The 16,556-nt window shown below is 35.3% G+C and overlaps 1 protein-coding gene across 2 annotated transcripts in view; it reads right to left on the bottom strand.

The window, feature by feature from the left end:
• The window catches only part of CDK13 (cyclin dependent kinase 13), a 116,550-nt gene that overhangs the window by 71,289 nt on the left and 28,705 nt on the right, over positions 1–16,556 (bottom strand). For both annotated transcript variants that reach the window (XM_007118162.4, XM_024115152.3), the window contains exons 2-5: positions 14,934–15,593; positions 9,292–9,462; positions 7,305–7,444; positions 4,794–4,964 (exon numbers count right to left, since the gene is read on the bottom strand). In XM_007118162.4, coding sequence (XP_007118224.2) covers positions 4,794–4,964; positions 7,305–7,444; positions 9,292–9,462; positions 14,934–15,593 — 1,142 coding nt within the window. The remainder of the gene's footprint in view (positions 1–4,793; positions 4,965–7,304; positions 7,445–9,291; positions 9,463–14,933; positions 15,594–16,556) is intronic.

The raw sequence follows: 16,556 nt of genomic DNA, 5'->3' as shown, positions 1-16,556 counted from the left end.
CCACAGCCTGCATTAAATTTTTTCTCTTTTTTTTGAAACTCACTACCTACAACTGAAATTCTGGCAATTACAGATTAACAGAGTTAACAATAAGGGAAAACTTCTGGGCAGAAAAAAGCCTGTCATTCATATTAGTCTGATTTAGTTCTAGCAAGTACTGATCCACCTGGTTCCCAGAAACTCGGTTGAGTCGGGGACCCGATTTTTTTTTTTTTACCTTGTATATCTCAAGCACTATTCATTAGAACTTGCTGATTTGATGAAAATGTTCTAGCTGCACTATCCAAAATGCAGTCAGTAGTAACGTATAACTACAGAGCACCTGAAATGTGGCTAATGCAACTAAGGAACTGAACTTTTAATTTTATTTAATTTTAATTAATTTAAATTTAAATAAACATATTGCCTAGTGGCTACTGTATTGGCCAGCCCAAGTCTAGAGCTGGCAAAATAAACATGTATGGAAAGAACGAACAAATCAATCAACAATGCTCTCATCACAAAACCCACAAAATATTAGCAGTTCTATATTATGGGAATGAATTCAGATTTTTAAGAAAATGAGACAGGGAAGATAATTTTGAAGCAAGACTTTTTTTTTTAGGGATATGCCGATTTTTCATTGCCTCATAAAACACATTATGACAGTTATGAATTAGAATGGCCTCCTCTCTACTTATCCAAATAGCACCCATCTTTAACTTTCTATCTACTCCACAGAACATTCTCACCTCTGTATTTCATTCATTCATTTATTCAAAATTTAATGATAACCTACTGTGTGCTGCACACTATGAACACAAAGTAGAATAAAACTCAGTCTCTGTCCTCAGGCAGGCACTTCAATAGGAATAAGATATAAAAACATAATGACTAAGTTGAAATAGAAAATATCGTTATAGAACTGTGTATAACATGGAATGCAAGCGTAGGGGAGCACCATGTGAGAATCAAGAGACTATAGAGGAAGTGACATTTAAGACTGCTTCCCTCAACCATATAATGACACTCTGCCATAAGCATTACTATAGAAAACTGTTTTATTGATTTTTAGAAAAATTCCAAATTAAAAGATTACTCAAATTCCCTCATTAAACAAACACTAGTATTGAGAGCATTACAGCTAACTTAATTTGTGCAAAGTAATTTTAATACTGGTTTTCGTTACCCAGGATATTATGTTAATTTTAAGTACCAAAATACTATTTTGTTGTAGTGATACCATTATTTCAGTGTTTGTTTTTCATCTGAATACTAAATATTTACATTTTGATATGGAGATAAATGACTAACGTTTTACTTTATACTGCATATAACTGCAAAACAAAAAGTGTCCTCTACCCAGAGAATTATAAACTGCATTAAAATTTTTCATTGAATATTATTACATTCATTAAGTATTTTTCTGTAAATTCATAATCCTCAGTGGAAAGAAGAAAATAACAAAGCAAAGCTTCTGTTGCAAAATAATTAATAGTTTAGTTCAAAGACCTTATGAACAGGGAAGTATGAACACAAGACTACTGAAATTAATACAAGTAACTGCATCCCACGCAGAAACTAAAGACCTAGAGGTATAGGAAATGTTTTCTTATACCTCACACTAACAATAAAAAGAATGAGAAACAGACAAAATAGTTCAAAGATTCCCTCAAAGAGAGCAAAAAGAAATGGAACTGCTTGAAGATGAAAACATTAGGAAAAAAATTTAGAATTAGTTTGTCTGTCTCGCCTGCATTCCCTTGATTATTTCAGAGGAAGCTCCTTCAGCATCTATAGGTTCCTGCACAAAAATATACCCATGGTGAAACCACTTAACCCTGTTTTCTTAAGGCCACTGTGGTGGAAAGTGGGAAGATTGGTCAGGTAAGACCTCACTAATGAATAAAGCAACATGCAGGCAGAGAGCTAGAGAATGAGAAATTTGCCTTTCAAATCGCGCGCGCGTGCATGCGTGCGTGCGTGCGTGTTGGGGCTGGAGAGGTGTATGCCCAGTGTAAAGAAAGTCTTCAGGGCGGAGGAGTGCACTGGCATATCTGATGGCTCAAACGAGTGATGTGAATGGAGTTTGGTGAGCATTGAGAAAAACTGATGGGGGTTGAGGATGGAGAAATAAACAGGGATGTGATCACACAGATCAGGAAAACAGAGGTCCAGGGTATGTGGAGGAAAAGCAACTATATTAATTTGGCTATAGAACAAGATTAATGAAAAAAAGTATTTGCACAACACCCTCATGCATAAAATCTTAATTTAATTCTCACTACACAGCAAGAGAAATAATGTTTCCCTTTAATGGGTAAAGAAATAACAGGCTCAGAAGGGCTAAAGGCCTTGCTGAAAAGCTAAGTCTCTAATCCCAGACATTCTAACCCAAGTCAAACAGGTAACCTTTCTACTACACAATAAGAAGTAGTGAAAAGTAACATGAAAAAGACAAACCCAGTTGAAAGTCAGACTAAGAAATATGGGCTTTATTATGGGAAAAAAACTAATGGAAGTTATATCAATTAAAAAGATGATTCTGATGATCTCCATAGGGCATACAGAATACTTTCAAACAGAGGTTCCTTCATAAAAAATGGTTACCATACATAACAACAATAATTTTTCTACTGTGTTCCCCAGAAGAATAAGATGGTGGATGTGTATAGCTGGGGATGGGAGGAGGCTAAATACCATGTTCAATCAGAACATACCTACTTTTTAATCTGTTTTATGTTAGATTTAGTTTCAAAAAGAATTCTGCTCTTTGAAAACCACTGACTATAAGGGAGTCAACCTTAGTTCCAAAATCTTACTCTAAAGATCTAAAACCTACTGGAGGTAGAGCATTTCTTTCACCCATCAGATACCCTATGTTAACTACTTTAGAAAGCACACTAATTTATTTTCAGCTTTTTTTTGCTAAAAGCCAACAATATACCACTATAGATTATCAAAAGCAATTTCAGTTAACATTTTTGCCGCCATACTTTTAGAAATAATACATATGCCTACCACAAAGTTTCCTTGTATGTTGAGGCATTATAACATTAAAAATGTAAGGTAAATATATTCTAATACTACTATAGACTGCTTCTCAATCACTAAAAAATAAAGACTAAAAATTATATATTGAGGTCCCCTCAAAAAAATATTGCTAGTGAATACTTCATCTGTAATACCAATAAGTATGATGTTACCTAGGTGACTCGAAAACCAGTAAAGTAAAACATGTAAAATAATTCTTCAACTCAACTGTTTTAAAATAGTTTGACAACCCAATAAAAAACCGGGGGTTGAGGGGGGAAATGAATTGGGAGATTGCGATTGACATTAATATGTATAAAATAGATAACTAATAAGAACTTGCTGTATACAAAAATAAAATTCAAAAAAATAAATTAAAAAAATAGAGTTTGACAACCCAATCAAAAAATGGGCAGAAGACCTAAAAAAACATTTCTCCAAAGAAGACATACAGATGGCCAAGAGGCACATGAAAAGCTGCTCAAACATCACTAATTATTAGAGAAATGCAAATCAAAACAACAATGAGGTATCACCTCACACCAGGTAGAATGGGCATCATCAGGGGGGAAATGAATTGGGAGATTGCGATTGACATTAATATGTATAAAATAGATAACTAATAAGAACTTGCTGTATACAAAAATAAAATTCAAAAAAATAAATTAAAAAAATAGAGTTTGACAACCCAATCAAAAAATGGGCAGAAGACCTAAAAAAACATTTCTCCAAAAAAAAAAAAAATTTCTCCAAAGAAGACACACAGATGGCCAACAGGCATGTGAAAAGATGCTTGACATCGCTAATTATTAGAGAAAAACAAATCAAAACTACAATGAGGTACCACCTCACACCAGTTCAAAATGGCTATCATTAAAGACTCTACAAATAACAAATTGCTAGAGAGGGTGTGGAAAAAAGGCAACCCTCCTATGCTGTTGGTGGGAATGTATATTGGTGCAGCCACTATGGAAAACAGTATGGAAGCTCCTCAAAAAACTAAAAATTGAGTTGCCATATGATCCTGCAATCCCACTCCTGGACATATATGCAGACAAACCTATAATTCAAAAAGATACATGCACCCCAATGTTCACAGAAGCACTATTTACAACAGCCAAGACATGGAAACAACCTAAATGTCCACTGACAGATGAATGCATAAAGAAGATGTGGTACATACATACAATGGAATACTACTCAGCCATAAAAAAGAATGAAATAATTCCATTTGTAGTAACATGGATGGACCTAGAAACTATCATACTAAGTAAGTCAGACAAATATCATATGATATCTCTGATATGTGGAATCTAAAATATGACACAAGTGAACTTACCTACAAAACAGAAACAGACTCAGAGACATAAAAAATAGACTTGTGGTTGCCAAGGAGGATGGAAGGCGGAGGGAGGGATGGATTGGGAATTTGGGATTAGCAGATGCAAACTATTACAAATATAATGGATAAACAACAAGGTCCTACTTTATAGCACAGGGAAGTATACTCAATATCCTGTGATAAACCATAATGGAAAAGAATGTGAAAAAGAATATATATATGTAAAACTGAATCACTCTGCTGTACAGCAGAAATTAATACAACATTGTAAATCAACTATAGTTTGATAAAATAAATTTAAAAAAATTTTTTTAATAAGTTTGATATTAAGGCAATATTTTTAATGTACCTAATAAATACTCAAATGGTCAATATCAAAATCTGTAAGTTAGCAAAATCATGAATACACAGAATTGGTTATGTAAATATGCACACATACCTTTATCCTTCTTAAAATCCAAAGCATCTTCTTTATCGGTCACTATTTCCTTCATATTGATAATACTCTGGTGGGTAAGCTGCCGGAGAATTTTAATTTCTCGAATTGCTGTAATGGGAAAGCCTTCCTTTTCATTATCCAGGCGTACTTTTTTTAAGGCGACCATTTCTCCTATTAGAAAAGTAAATAAAATCAGGTTACCAGCTGACAAAACTAAGTAACATTTTTAATTTTTATTTTATTTTTTAATATTTTTTTTATTTTTATTTTTTCTTTTCAGTTGCACCAGGTACTTTGTGGGAATCTTAGTTCCCCGACCACGGATCAAATCCATGCCCCCTGCAGTAGAAGTTTGGAGTACTAACCACTGGACCAGCAGGGAATTCCCTAAATTTTTATTGTAATTCATAATTTCAGTTCCTACCTCTTGAAATTACAAACCACAAAATATATTTTAGTTTCCAATATACCAAATTACAATGTTTACGGTTCAAAAAGCCTCTGGTTAAATAAATTAAGGGATATTTATCAAACTGTGGAATATTATACAACTGTTAAAAAGGATAAAGTAGGTCTATATGTATTGTTATTTTATACTAAGATATATTAAATGAAAAAAGCTATATAACGAAGACTAGATATATTACACTGCCATTTTTTAAAAAGTGAAGAGGGGAGGCTAAATATACCTCATATGTTTATACATGCATAAAATCTCTCTGAACAGATGAGAAAACTCTGGACATTGTGCAGATAAGAAAACATGCTCAGATATATTAACCTGTCCAAAGATGCCCAGTTACCCAGTAGTAAAACTGGGAATCAAAATCTGGTTTAGCTCTCTCAAAACTATGTGCTCTTCCCACAACACTAAATGGCCTCATAATTTACGTATGAGTGAGTTTTGTATCAGATAATCTAAATATTGAAACACACACAAATCCTATTATAAGAAAAAATTCACTGTAATAGAAGTTTGTTCATTCCACTTCTTTGTAGGGAAAAAAAAAGGAATTCTGTACTTACAAATTTTCCAAAGGAAGGACGTTTTTCCTTTTAATCATTAAAAATTACTTGATTTTTTTAATAGAAATCTAAAATGTATGATTCCTTGTTTTATAATTTAATCTCTTTTGATAATGCAGAATCATCATGATAAATATTACTTTATTGCTGCATGCTATAACTGCCTTCAGAGTTTCTATGCATAAGGTAGCCTCACTTATACTAAGTGCCCTCAAACACCTATGCTGGGCTTCCCTGGTGGCGCAGTGGTTGCGCGTCCGCCTGCCGATGCAGGGGAACCGGGTTCGCACCCCGGTCTGGGAGGATCCCACATGCCACGGAGCAGCTGGGCCCGTGAGCCATGGCCGCTGGGCCTGCGCGTCCGGAGCCTGTGCTCCGCAATGGGAGAGGCCACAACAGTGAGAGGCCCACGTACCACAAAAAAAAAAAAAACACCTATGCTATTTTATCTATTGGTTTACTTCAACAGGAAATTATAAATAAAGATTAAACACTGACTCTAAGCACTATTTATTAGTAAAATACATGGCGTCTAACACAGTTACTTTTTCCTCTGCCCCAAGGCCTTTTAAAACTTTCTCTCAATAAAAAAAATATTAAAAAAATTAAAAAAATAAAACTTTCTCTCAGGGGCCTTCCCTGGTGGTCCAGTGGTTAAGAATCTGCCTTCCGGGGCTTCCCTGGTGCCACAGTGGTTAAGAATCCCCCTGCCAATGCAGGGGACATGGGTTCGAGCCCTGCTCCGGGAAGATGCCACATGCCACGGAGCAACTAAGCCCGTGTGTCACAACTACTGAGGCCTGCGCTCTAGGACCCGCGAGCCACAACTACTGAGCCCGTGTGCCATGACTCCTGAAGCCCACACGCCTACAGCCCATGCTCCACAACAAGAGAAGCCACCGCAATGAGAAGCCCGCGCGCAGCAACGAAGACCCAATGCAGCCAAAAATAAAAAAATTAAATAAATAAATTTATTAAAAAAAAAAAAAAAAGAAGAAGAATCCGCCTTCCAATTGGGGAACTAAGATCCCACATGCCATGGGCAACTGAGCCTGCGTGCCCCAACTACTGAGCCTGCATGCTCTGGAGTCCACACACCACAACCAGAGAGCCCGTGTGCCGCAACTACTGAGCTCACACGCTCTGGAGCCTGCACGTCACAACCAGAGACAAGCCTGCGTGCCGCAACTAAGAGCCCACGTGCCAAAATGAAAGATCCCACATGCTGCAATGAAGATCCCAATGCAGCCAAAAACAAAAAACAAAAAAAAAACAAACCATATATGTATATATACCCCATTAATGTACTCATATCTCACATAAATGCATATATAAAATGAAACAAAAAACAAGATGAAACAATAGCATGATAAATTCAAATTTAACTTTTTTTTTCTGAAAATTCCTCAAGTTATACCGTAGAAGGGAAACATGAATTAAGTACATTCCATAGGCCCAAAGATCCAAAGCATTTGGCATTCTTACCAGTGTCTTTATCCCTGGCCTTGTAAACTTGTCCATAGGTACCTTCTCCAATAATTCCGATGATATCAAATTTATCCACGCAGCGTTTTCCCCAGTCAATGTCTTTTTCTTTGATTTCACCATAGCGAGGCCCACATATTCTATCAAATATAGTTCTGAAGTTTTTATATACAATCAAGCAAAGTGAATAAACTGTTTAATACTTAATATCCACCCTCCATACCCAATCTTAAATCATTTATTTCCCCTCACCCTTGCATATTTGTGATCATCCAAGACAGGCAACACCGTGAGGTGGTATGATAAATTAGCATGAAAGTCAAGGTATTTCTCCATACTGACTCTCCTTCTGTAGACTAACACTTAAAGTGGGAAAGAGAAGTAATAAAGTTTGTATGAAGGACTTTCAGAAATACAATATAATTTTTCAGCGAGGGGACAAAATCAACACCGGTTCAAAGATTCAAAGTTCTCAAAGGGGCTTCCCTGGTGGCGCAGTGGTTGCGCGTCTGCCTGCCAATGCAGGGGAACCGGGTTCGCGCCCCGGTCTGGGAGGATCCCACATGCGCCGCGGAGCGGCTGGGCCCGTGGGCCATGGCCGCTGAGCCTGTGCGTCCGGAGCCTGTGCTCCGCAACGGGAGAGGCCGCAGCAGAGGGAGGCCCGCATACCACAAAAAAAAAAAAAAAAAAAGATTCAAAGTTCTCTAAACAACCTCCAGAGTATTTTTCCATTCATTGACAATGTGTATATATTTATCTGCTTTCAAAAACCAGAAGTTTAATAATGAACATTACCAAAAATCTAACTATAAAGCGTATTGACAAATTTAGACTTATGGCTAGATAAAATTATCTGAAAAATGGAAGCACCAGAAAGATTTTCAGTCTAAGAGAGTATAAAAATATTAATATTATCAACCCTTAGGAATCTACACTTTAAGTACGTATTATATATAACAAATATTTGATATTCTTCAAAAAGATATGTAATTTTGTAGTATCTTAATATTCTGGCAGGTAAGAGAAATTTAAGTAAAGGAATAAAGCTACAATACTCAAGGAGAGATTATTTTAAAAGTTTTCTAGCTTTCTACTCCACACTAGAAAATCACCTCATATTCTGATACTAGACACTACCTGAAACAGCAATTCTAAAATCAGATCTACTTACACTTTCCCTTGGTTAAAGTAGAAGTAAAAAAAGGAATCATCATTCTCCATCTGCCCTTAACTGATGAACAGGTTTCAAGGCAAAGAGTTATCTCTAGGCACTTACTTGAAGCTAATTTAGGATACAGATTTCAAACCTTCTTCCACTCCACCTCTTGCAAAATCAAGAATGCATTTAGTTATGGGAGCAAATGGAGCTAAAAGCAAAGGAAAACATAGCAGCTTGCCCATTACTAATTTTGTCTGGGCTCACTGAATGCTGATTTCCACCTTGCCCAATTTCAATATTTGTTTTTAAATATCTTAATTATAGAAGTTTTCTTCAACATATATAATATCCCAAGAAATTAATACATTACAAACTGAGAGAGAAAATTTAATTTGGTTTTATTAGTCATTTTGAATAAGTACTCAGGCAATTATGAAAAAAAAAAATTTCAAAGCTCCAATAAAATTTATTGATATACTAAAGGTGAAAGAATAAATACACTTATTATTTTAAATCTTTTTTTTTTTTTTTTTTTTTTTTTTTTTTTTTTTGTGGTATGTGGGCCTCCCTCTGCCGTGGCCTCTCCCGTTGCGGAGCACAGGCTCCGGACGCGCAGGCCCAGCGGCCATGGCTCACGGGCCCAGCCGCTCCGCGGCATGTGGGATCCTCCCAGACCGGGGCGCGAACCCGGTTCCCCTGCATTGGCAGGCGGACGCGCAACCACCGCGCCACCAGGGAAGCCCCTATTTTAAATCTTAATTTTGGATTTTATGATGATCCAGAATCATCTCTGGCCAATTTAAGAGCAGGTAGAAAGCAAGCACATACTTAGGCCTCCTTTTACTATGTAACTGTGTTGATGTTTTCTTTTCCTCTGGACTCTTTGAGAGATCATCTCCTCCTGGTAGCTCAGGGGGCAGTGGTAAATCAGCAAGTAGACATCGTAGTTTCTTTTCTACTTCTTTTTTAACTGCTTTTACTGAAATATTTCCTCGAAAGCTAAAAAGAAAGGAGTCAGACAAATAAAACACAAAAATTTATTTCATTGAGAAATAAAAATGCATTTACATAGCACACAATGGCAAAAGACTAAACTGAGTTTCTTTACTTTACAGCTAAAATAATATACTATATTCAACTGCAAAAATATAAAATTTGGGGGCAAAAATGATACAGAATTAGATAAAAACTAAGGAAATCTGAACAAAGTATGGACTTTAGTTACTAATAATGTATCAATATTGGTTCATTAATTGTAACAAATGTACCATACTAATATTGCTAGATGTTAATAATGAAGAAACTGAGTGCAGGGTATATGGGAACCCTCTGTAATATCATTATAATATTTTGTAAATCTAAAACTGTTCTAAAAAATAGTCTATTTTTTAAAAAGATACAGAATTACTATAAAACTGTAAATTAAAACTGGAAGTCAACTAGTCATGCTTTACGGGAAAATTCATCAGTTTTATAATAGCATTTGGTTTGATTCTGGTAGAGAGACAAAAAGCTATTTTGTTGTGAGAAATAAATAAACCACACGCTATTATTTATCTGGCCCATTTAAATAACTACAAAGAACAAATTTAGCTTCACCCCTTTTCAGAATTAATTTTTCCTGAATTGGACAATGATTCTTTAAAAATTTTTTTAAGGCTCTAGCTTATCAGAATTACAGGTGAAAATTAAGCTCAGTTAGTTTTATACTTTTTTGAATGTATTAAGAGCTCTGATATTTTTAAACTATATCTTAACCTGGTAATTGATTATTTTAAACCTCCCACACACTACAAAATCTGTCTAACAATATAACATGTTGAAAGAGAATATTATAATGATAATAAAATTTGGACTTCACATACTTTCATAGCAGTTATGGGTCCCAGAATTAAAGAATTTAGTGAAACTACACTGCTGTGGTCAGAAACTACTAATGATGCTAACAATATAAATCATTTCATTTTAATTATAACTTCTCCTACTCATGTTGGACTTTAATATTATTGTACAATATACGGTCTTTTAATACCATCTGATAAAAACTATTTATCAATAAAATTGTGACTTTTCTTCATAACCCCGTGTTACTAGAAAGTAATCTTTAATAGGGAAAACAAGCTCAAAGGGAAATTGGATTGCAGTTTTATTTTTATAGTAATGGTGTCATATAGCCCACTTTTCAATTTTCATGTCCCTCCATTCAACTAATATTCATTATACACATCTATGTGCTAGGTATTACATAGGCACTATAATTTAACAACAAAACAATTCACAAATACATTAAGATACATACAGTTCCTCTCAGAAAGGAGGTTACAGTCTTTTGGAGGACATCAGAAAGCAGCAGGATAAAGTACTGTACAGACTAATTTCCAGAGTAATATGGTACTAAAGGGTAGCTAACTCAGGACTGAAAGACAGTAAAAGCTTCTTTCTAGAAAAGGTACCACTTGAACTCTGTCTGAAAATAATTCTATTTAAAATAATTTATTTAGAGAACTGTAGTCTCTAACTTGTAATCAGACCTCAGTCCAAAATTTGCATTTGTCCAAAAATTCAAATCAATGGGGGGGAGGAGAGACTAGAAGTCTTAATTTTACTTATAATTTAACATTTAAAAGACTGCCTATATTCAAATATATCATTATATGAACTACCAAATCAGCAAGGCTCCCAGACTTAAGAGAAATGAAATATTAGTTTCCAAAAATAACACTATATAATTAAAAACATTATATTTTCACTGAATATCTGCAATAAAAAAATAGGGTATGTGATGGGTTTTTTAAAGTCTCCATATACTACAGCAAAAAAAAAAAAACAACAAAATGCCTTAACCAGAAAGGTATAAGACCAAGAGAAGAAAATTAAAACATATGGCTGATGAACATAAAACTAGACCAGAATGAATGAAAAGAAATGATGTTTTCATATGGGAAACTGTAATCCTGTAAATCTGTCAGTCTCCAAATTAATCATTGCATTTAACCAAGTCCCAAACAAAAATCAAGTAAGACAAGCCAAATGATCATAAAATCTGTCTAAGAATAAAGGCAAAAAATGCCAACACTGGGCCCAAATTCATTTATAGCAGTGTTGAAGTTGAGGCTGAATGGCCGGGTTATTCATTAACCAGTAATTTACTCCATCCCTTTACTTTTACATTACCTGCCTACTCCTATAATAGAAATCTGACTTTAAGAGCCAACATACTATGCACCTAAAGAAGTTAAAACAAAAAGGTATTGGTAAAGAAATAATAAAAGAGGTTAATAGAAAATAGAGTCCAGAAACACACAGATATCTATAAGAATTTTTATATATGGCACCACAAATCAGTGAGATAGATTATTCAATAAATGACATTAGCAACAACTGATCTATTAGTCTATGGGGTGATGCGGGAGAGCACATAATCAGACCATGTCTTTCTTCTACATATAATAACCAAAAACAAATTTCTGTGAGATGGGAGTTAACCTTTAAAAATGTTTTAAACCTGTAAGTTTTAAAGGAAAAATTATAGATCCAACTACATTCAAAATGGAAAACACCCACGTAGCCAAAAACAAAAATAAGTCTCAAAGACAAGCAACAGACTGTGAGAGGCACAGGTCAAGATCCCTAACATAAGCAGTACCTATAAATCAATTAGAAAAAGGATAATAATCTTAAGGAAAAATCAGTATAAAACATGAACAAGCAATTCACTGAAAAAAAAAGCCAACAAGTGTTTAGAAAGATGCTATATCTCAATAACCAGAAAAATGCAAAATTAATCACATATTTTAAAGATTTTCAACATTTCAAAATTGGCAATATTTATGTTAGTTGAAGCAATTTCATACACTTGGGTGCATAAATTGGTACACAATCTTACTAAGATACAATTTGGCAGTTTCCATCAAATTTTTAAATGTGGATACTTTGACCTCACAGCTATCCTATAAAAATTGCTCACATGTACATAAAATATTAATGTATAAGGAGAATTTAATAGCAAACAATTATAAATCTAAGGATCCATTAATCAACAGAATAGTTAATAAGAGAGTGATGCATCCACTTCCATGTATAGGAATACTGAACCTATCTCTACCAACCTGGAAAGATCTCCAACACATTAAATTAAAAAAAAAAGAAGTGAAGGAATATTATGCATGGTATGATCCTAATTTTAAAAAATGATTTATTACATGTAAACATATAGTTAACAGTCTATCTTATGATTTTCGGAAGGTAATGGATTCCAGGGCTGGGAGAGAAGCAAAGTTCAAAATGAGCCTAAAAGATATTGTTTGGCTAGGAAGCAAGGAAGCACTCAAAAATAAAACGAGTCATATCAAAAGGACAAAGGAGTTAGCATAAAGGAGTTCCCACTGGCCAAATTTCAGACAATCAAATTTGGAGCATCAAAAAGAAGAGTGGCTCAATGTTCATTGCAGCTCTACTTAAAAGACAGGACATGGAAGCAACCTAAGTGTCCATTGACAGAGGAATGGATAAAGAAGATGTGGCACATACATACAATGGAATATTACTCAGCCAGAAAAAGAAACGAAATTGAGTTATTTGTAGTGAGGTGGATGGACCGAGAGTCTGTCATACAGAGTGAAGTAAGTCAGAAAGAGAAAAACAAATACCATATGCTAACACATATATATGTAATCTAAAAAAAATGTAAAACAGATAGCTAGTGGGAAGCAGCTGCATAGCACAGGGAGATCAGCCTGGTGCTTTGTGACCACCTAGAGGGGTGGGATAGGGAGGATGGGAAAGAGACGCAAGAGAGAGGAGATACGGGGATATATGCATATGTATAGCTGATTCACTTTGTTATAAAGCAGAAACTGACACACCATTGTAAAGCAATTATACTACAATAAAGATGTTACAAATATATATATAATAAAATTTTTAAAAAAAGAAGAGTGGCTATAAGTGATGTTGAATCAATCTTTGGCCACACATGTCAGTAGTAGTACTCAGGAGTCTTAAAAAACTTCAATATGCTTGAAACATACAAACACTTTCAAAGCAAAAAGAGCAAAGACACAATAAAGGAGAAAAGACAGAAAAGAAGGTGGGTCAAAAAAAAATTTTTAATGGCCAAGTATGAAATGTGCCACCATCTTGTTAAAAATAGATGCACAAAGAATATCGTCCCCTTAATAAGCAGTCACCTGGGCACATCCTGAGTTCTTAAAAACATCACCACTAAAAATTTACCCCTGAAGCACATATGAAAAATAAAGTAGAGAACAACCAGTCTCACTGGTCCAGAATCACCAGATTCTCAGCAACTGGCTTATTCTCATTAATGAAGTGACTCAATTCTGTATTCATGCCTCTCTGTCCTGGACAGCCCATTCCAGGACTCATCAAAATTACAAATCACTACTGTTATGACCCTTTGGTAATCCTAGAGAACAGTCAAACCTGCAAATACCACAATTAGAATAGTATAACTGGATAACACCTGATCAAATTGGATGGGGTCCCTCAGCAACATTTTTGATTGTAGAAAAAAGATGCCTCAGAGGGCATGAAACACAGAAATTATATTCAATACTTTTTCTGTTTGTTTTAAATTATAAAATTGTCATAATGCTAGCCAAAGTGAGCACTTGAAAGACCTGCCCACATGGAATTTCTATCCACTTGTTTTCAAATTCTCAGATGTCAGCTAGGAAAACTGACCATATAGTTGCTTTTTAACAAAAAGGGGAAGGGGAGGGGAACAGCTGTAATTTCTTCATAAAAATAAAAATGAAAAAGGTTAAGTCAACTGGCAAATATCACACAACAGCATAAAGCTTCTATCCTAGCATACATTTGAGAAACATTCTTAGAACTGCATTTACATTTACTCTTACCTTCATCCTCTTAAAAATGTTTCAAAATAAAGTACAAGCCACACCCCCAACATTCACAGCAGAAATGTGTAAACAATTTAAAGGAAAGCATAAAAGCATAAACACATTTCCGTAATATGTAATTCATCTCTAATTGCAAAAAATTAAGTCAATAAAACACTAAAAAGTGATGTATTCGTAAAGCCACCTAAAGTAATAAATTTAGAAGGCCAACGAAAACACTTAGAATAACCAAGATACATGCTATTATCAACCAGGATAGACTCTCTCATAAAATGTACTGTCTCCGGTAGTATCACCAAGGAATACTCAGCCAAAGAAAATACCGACATTTCTAATTCATAACTCAAGCTGAAACATACATTGTATCCCATGACAATGGCAATTTTTACCTGGAATTCTTAGCCTAAGCTATAATTTTGTCATCCTACAAGCCATTGCTTCATTTTAAGTTGTACACAATAAAGAAAATTAATTCACTTACTAACAGTCATTATACAATTTTTTTGGTGGGGATCAAATAATTTCTCATGTCAAACTTAGATGCTTTTTCTTTAAACAGTCACTGACAAAATGTTCTGCACTTACCTATCAGCATCTTTATCTTCAGGCAGCATGGGAGGCAAAGGTAAGGGTGGTAAGGTAGAGGTCACTAAAGCCACATGTTGCTCCTTCTCCTTGGCGCCTATGCTTGGTGTAAGTGGTTTGGTTTTCTCTTTAAGAGATACTGGTTCCTCCTTTGTAACAGCAGATTTACCCTCCTTTCCAACTACAACTGCTTTCTTGGTGGCTTTATCTACAATCAAATTATTATCCACCTTTGTTACCTGAAGAGGTGGCTTTGTTTTTGCCTTGTCATTTTTTAAAGTTCCACCGCTTGAGGGAGAAGGTGCATGCTCAATTTTAAGTTTCTTCACATCCTTCACGTGGTTGGTTTGTGATGCACTGGCACCAGTTTCTGTGTTCCCCTTGGTAGGTGTAGAAGTGTTTGAAGCTTTGGCAGCTTTGGCAGCAGCCTCAGCAGCCTTAGCTGCTTCTGCAGCTTTTGCTGCCTCTGCAGCTCGTGCTGCCTCTGCAGCTCGTGCTTTTTTATTCTTGTTCAATTCAGCTGCCAGGCTACTCTTCAGAGTTAGTGTGCTAGGAGAAATGCTAGAATGACGACTTCTGGATCTAGACAATCTGTGCCTGCTACGAGATCTTGAATGCCTAGATGAATATGGGCTTCTGCTTCGGGATTTGGCAGACCGTCTGGTGGAAAATAATTAAGATTTAGTCAGTAACTCAGAAAAGTTCAGTCTGAAGTGTACAAAAACTCCTAACTTGAGCCTGTGAAATGAAACAGAAATTACTTAATTTCAAAATCATAATATAGTTTTTGTGAGAGAATTTTTAAAAAGTAGAAAGTGCTTTTAAGTAGAATATTATCTGCTGGTTATACTTTTCCTGAAAATAGACTCAATGCTTGATCTCAGTCTGGCCTACAAATGCTCAAAGATGAGGCTGGATGAAAGTAGATCTCTATGAAAAGAAATACTGTAAGAATTAGGAGGAAAAACTATGACAAGGCATTACTGCTGTCTCAAGAAAACAGAAGCAGTCAACAAGGACAACACCAATGGTAGAAGTAGCAGGGTGAAGTCTGACCAAACGTTTACCAGGGAGACAATTTCTACAACTCAAAAGCCCCACATGCATAAGTTCAGGAGTAAGTAGTGCTCTGTCTACACCAAGAGTGAAAAAAACGAAACTTGTCATTAGGCAGTAAGTAGAAAAAGTCTAAATCTTGGGAACTATTTAACAATGACTGTTCATTTCACTTCTCAAAAATCACTGGAAAACACAAAAATTAACGTATATTCAAAAGTATGGTGGCAACCAAAGTTTCTATGAAACAAATGCAGCATAGCACCAAGAGAAATGAAGCTGAGCTTTTCAAATCCACACCTTATCAAAACTTTTAAAAAATGTAAGACCAAGGCACTATTAGAGTACTATGACATATTTGATGTGGCTCACTTAATGCTCACATCAACCCCAGTAAAGTATCTGCAGTTTGTAGATAAAACCTGAATCTAAAATATTACCTGAAGTCAAATCCCAATCTCATTAGTAGTTGTACTGGTTATTATCTTACTGCCACTACCCCATCCCTCCAATACTCTTCTGCCCTACCCTGTGCCCAAAGGAGGCTGACCTCAACAGATGCATCTT

The sequence above is a fragment of the Physeter macrocephalus genome, chromosome 5 (assembly GCF_002837175.3).
Source record: "Physeter macrocephalus isolate SW-GA chromosome 5, ASM283717v5, whole genome shotgun sequence".
Lineage (NCBI taxonomy): Eukaryota > Metazoa > Chordata > Mammalia > Artiodactyla > Physeteridae > Physeter > Physeter macrocephalus.
Note: the sequence above shows the minus strand (reverse complement) of the source record. Positions and strands in the feature narration are given on the sequence as shown.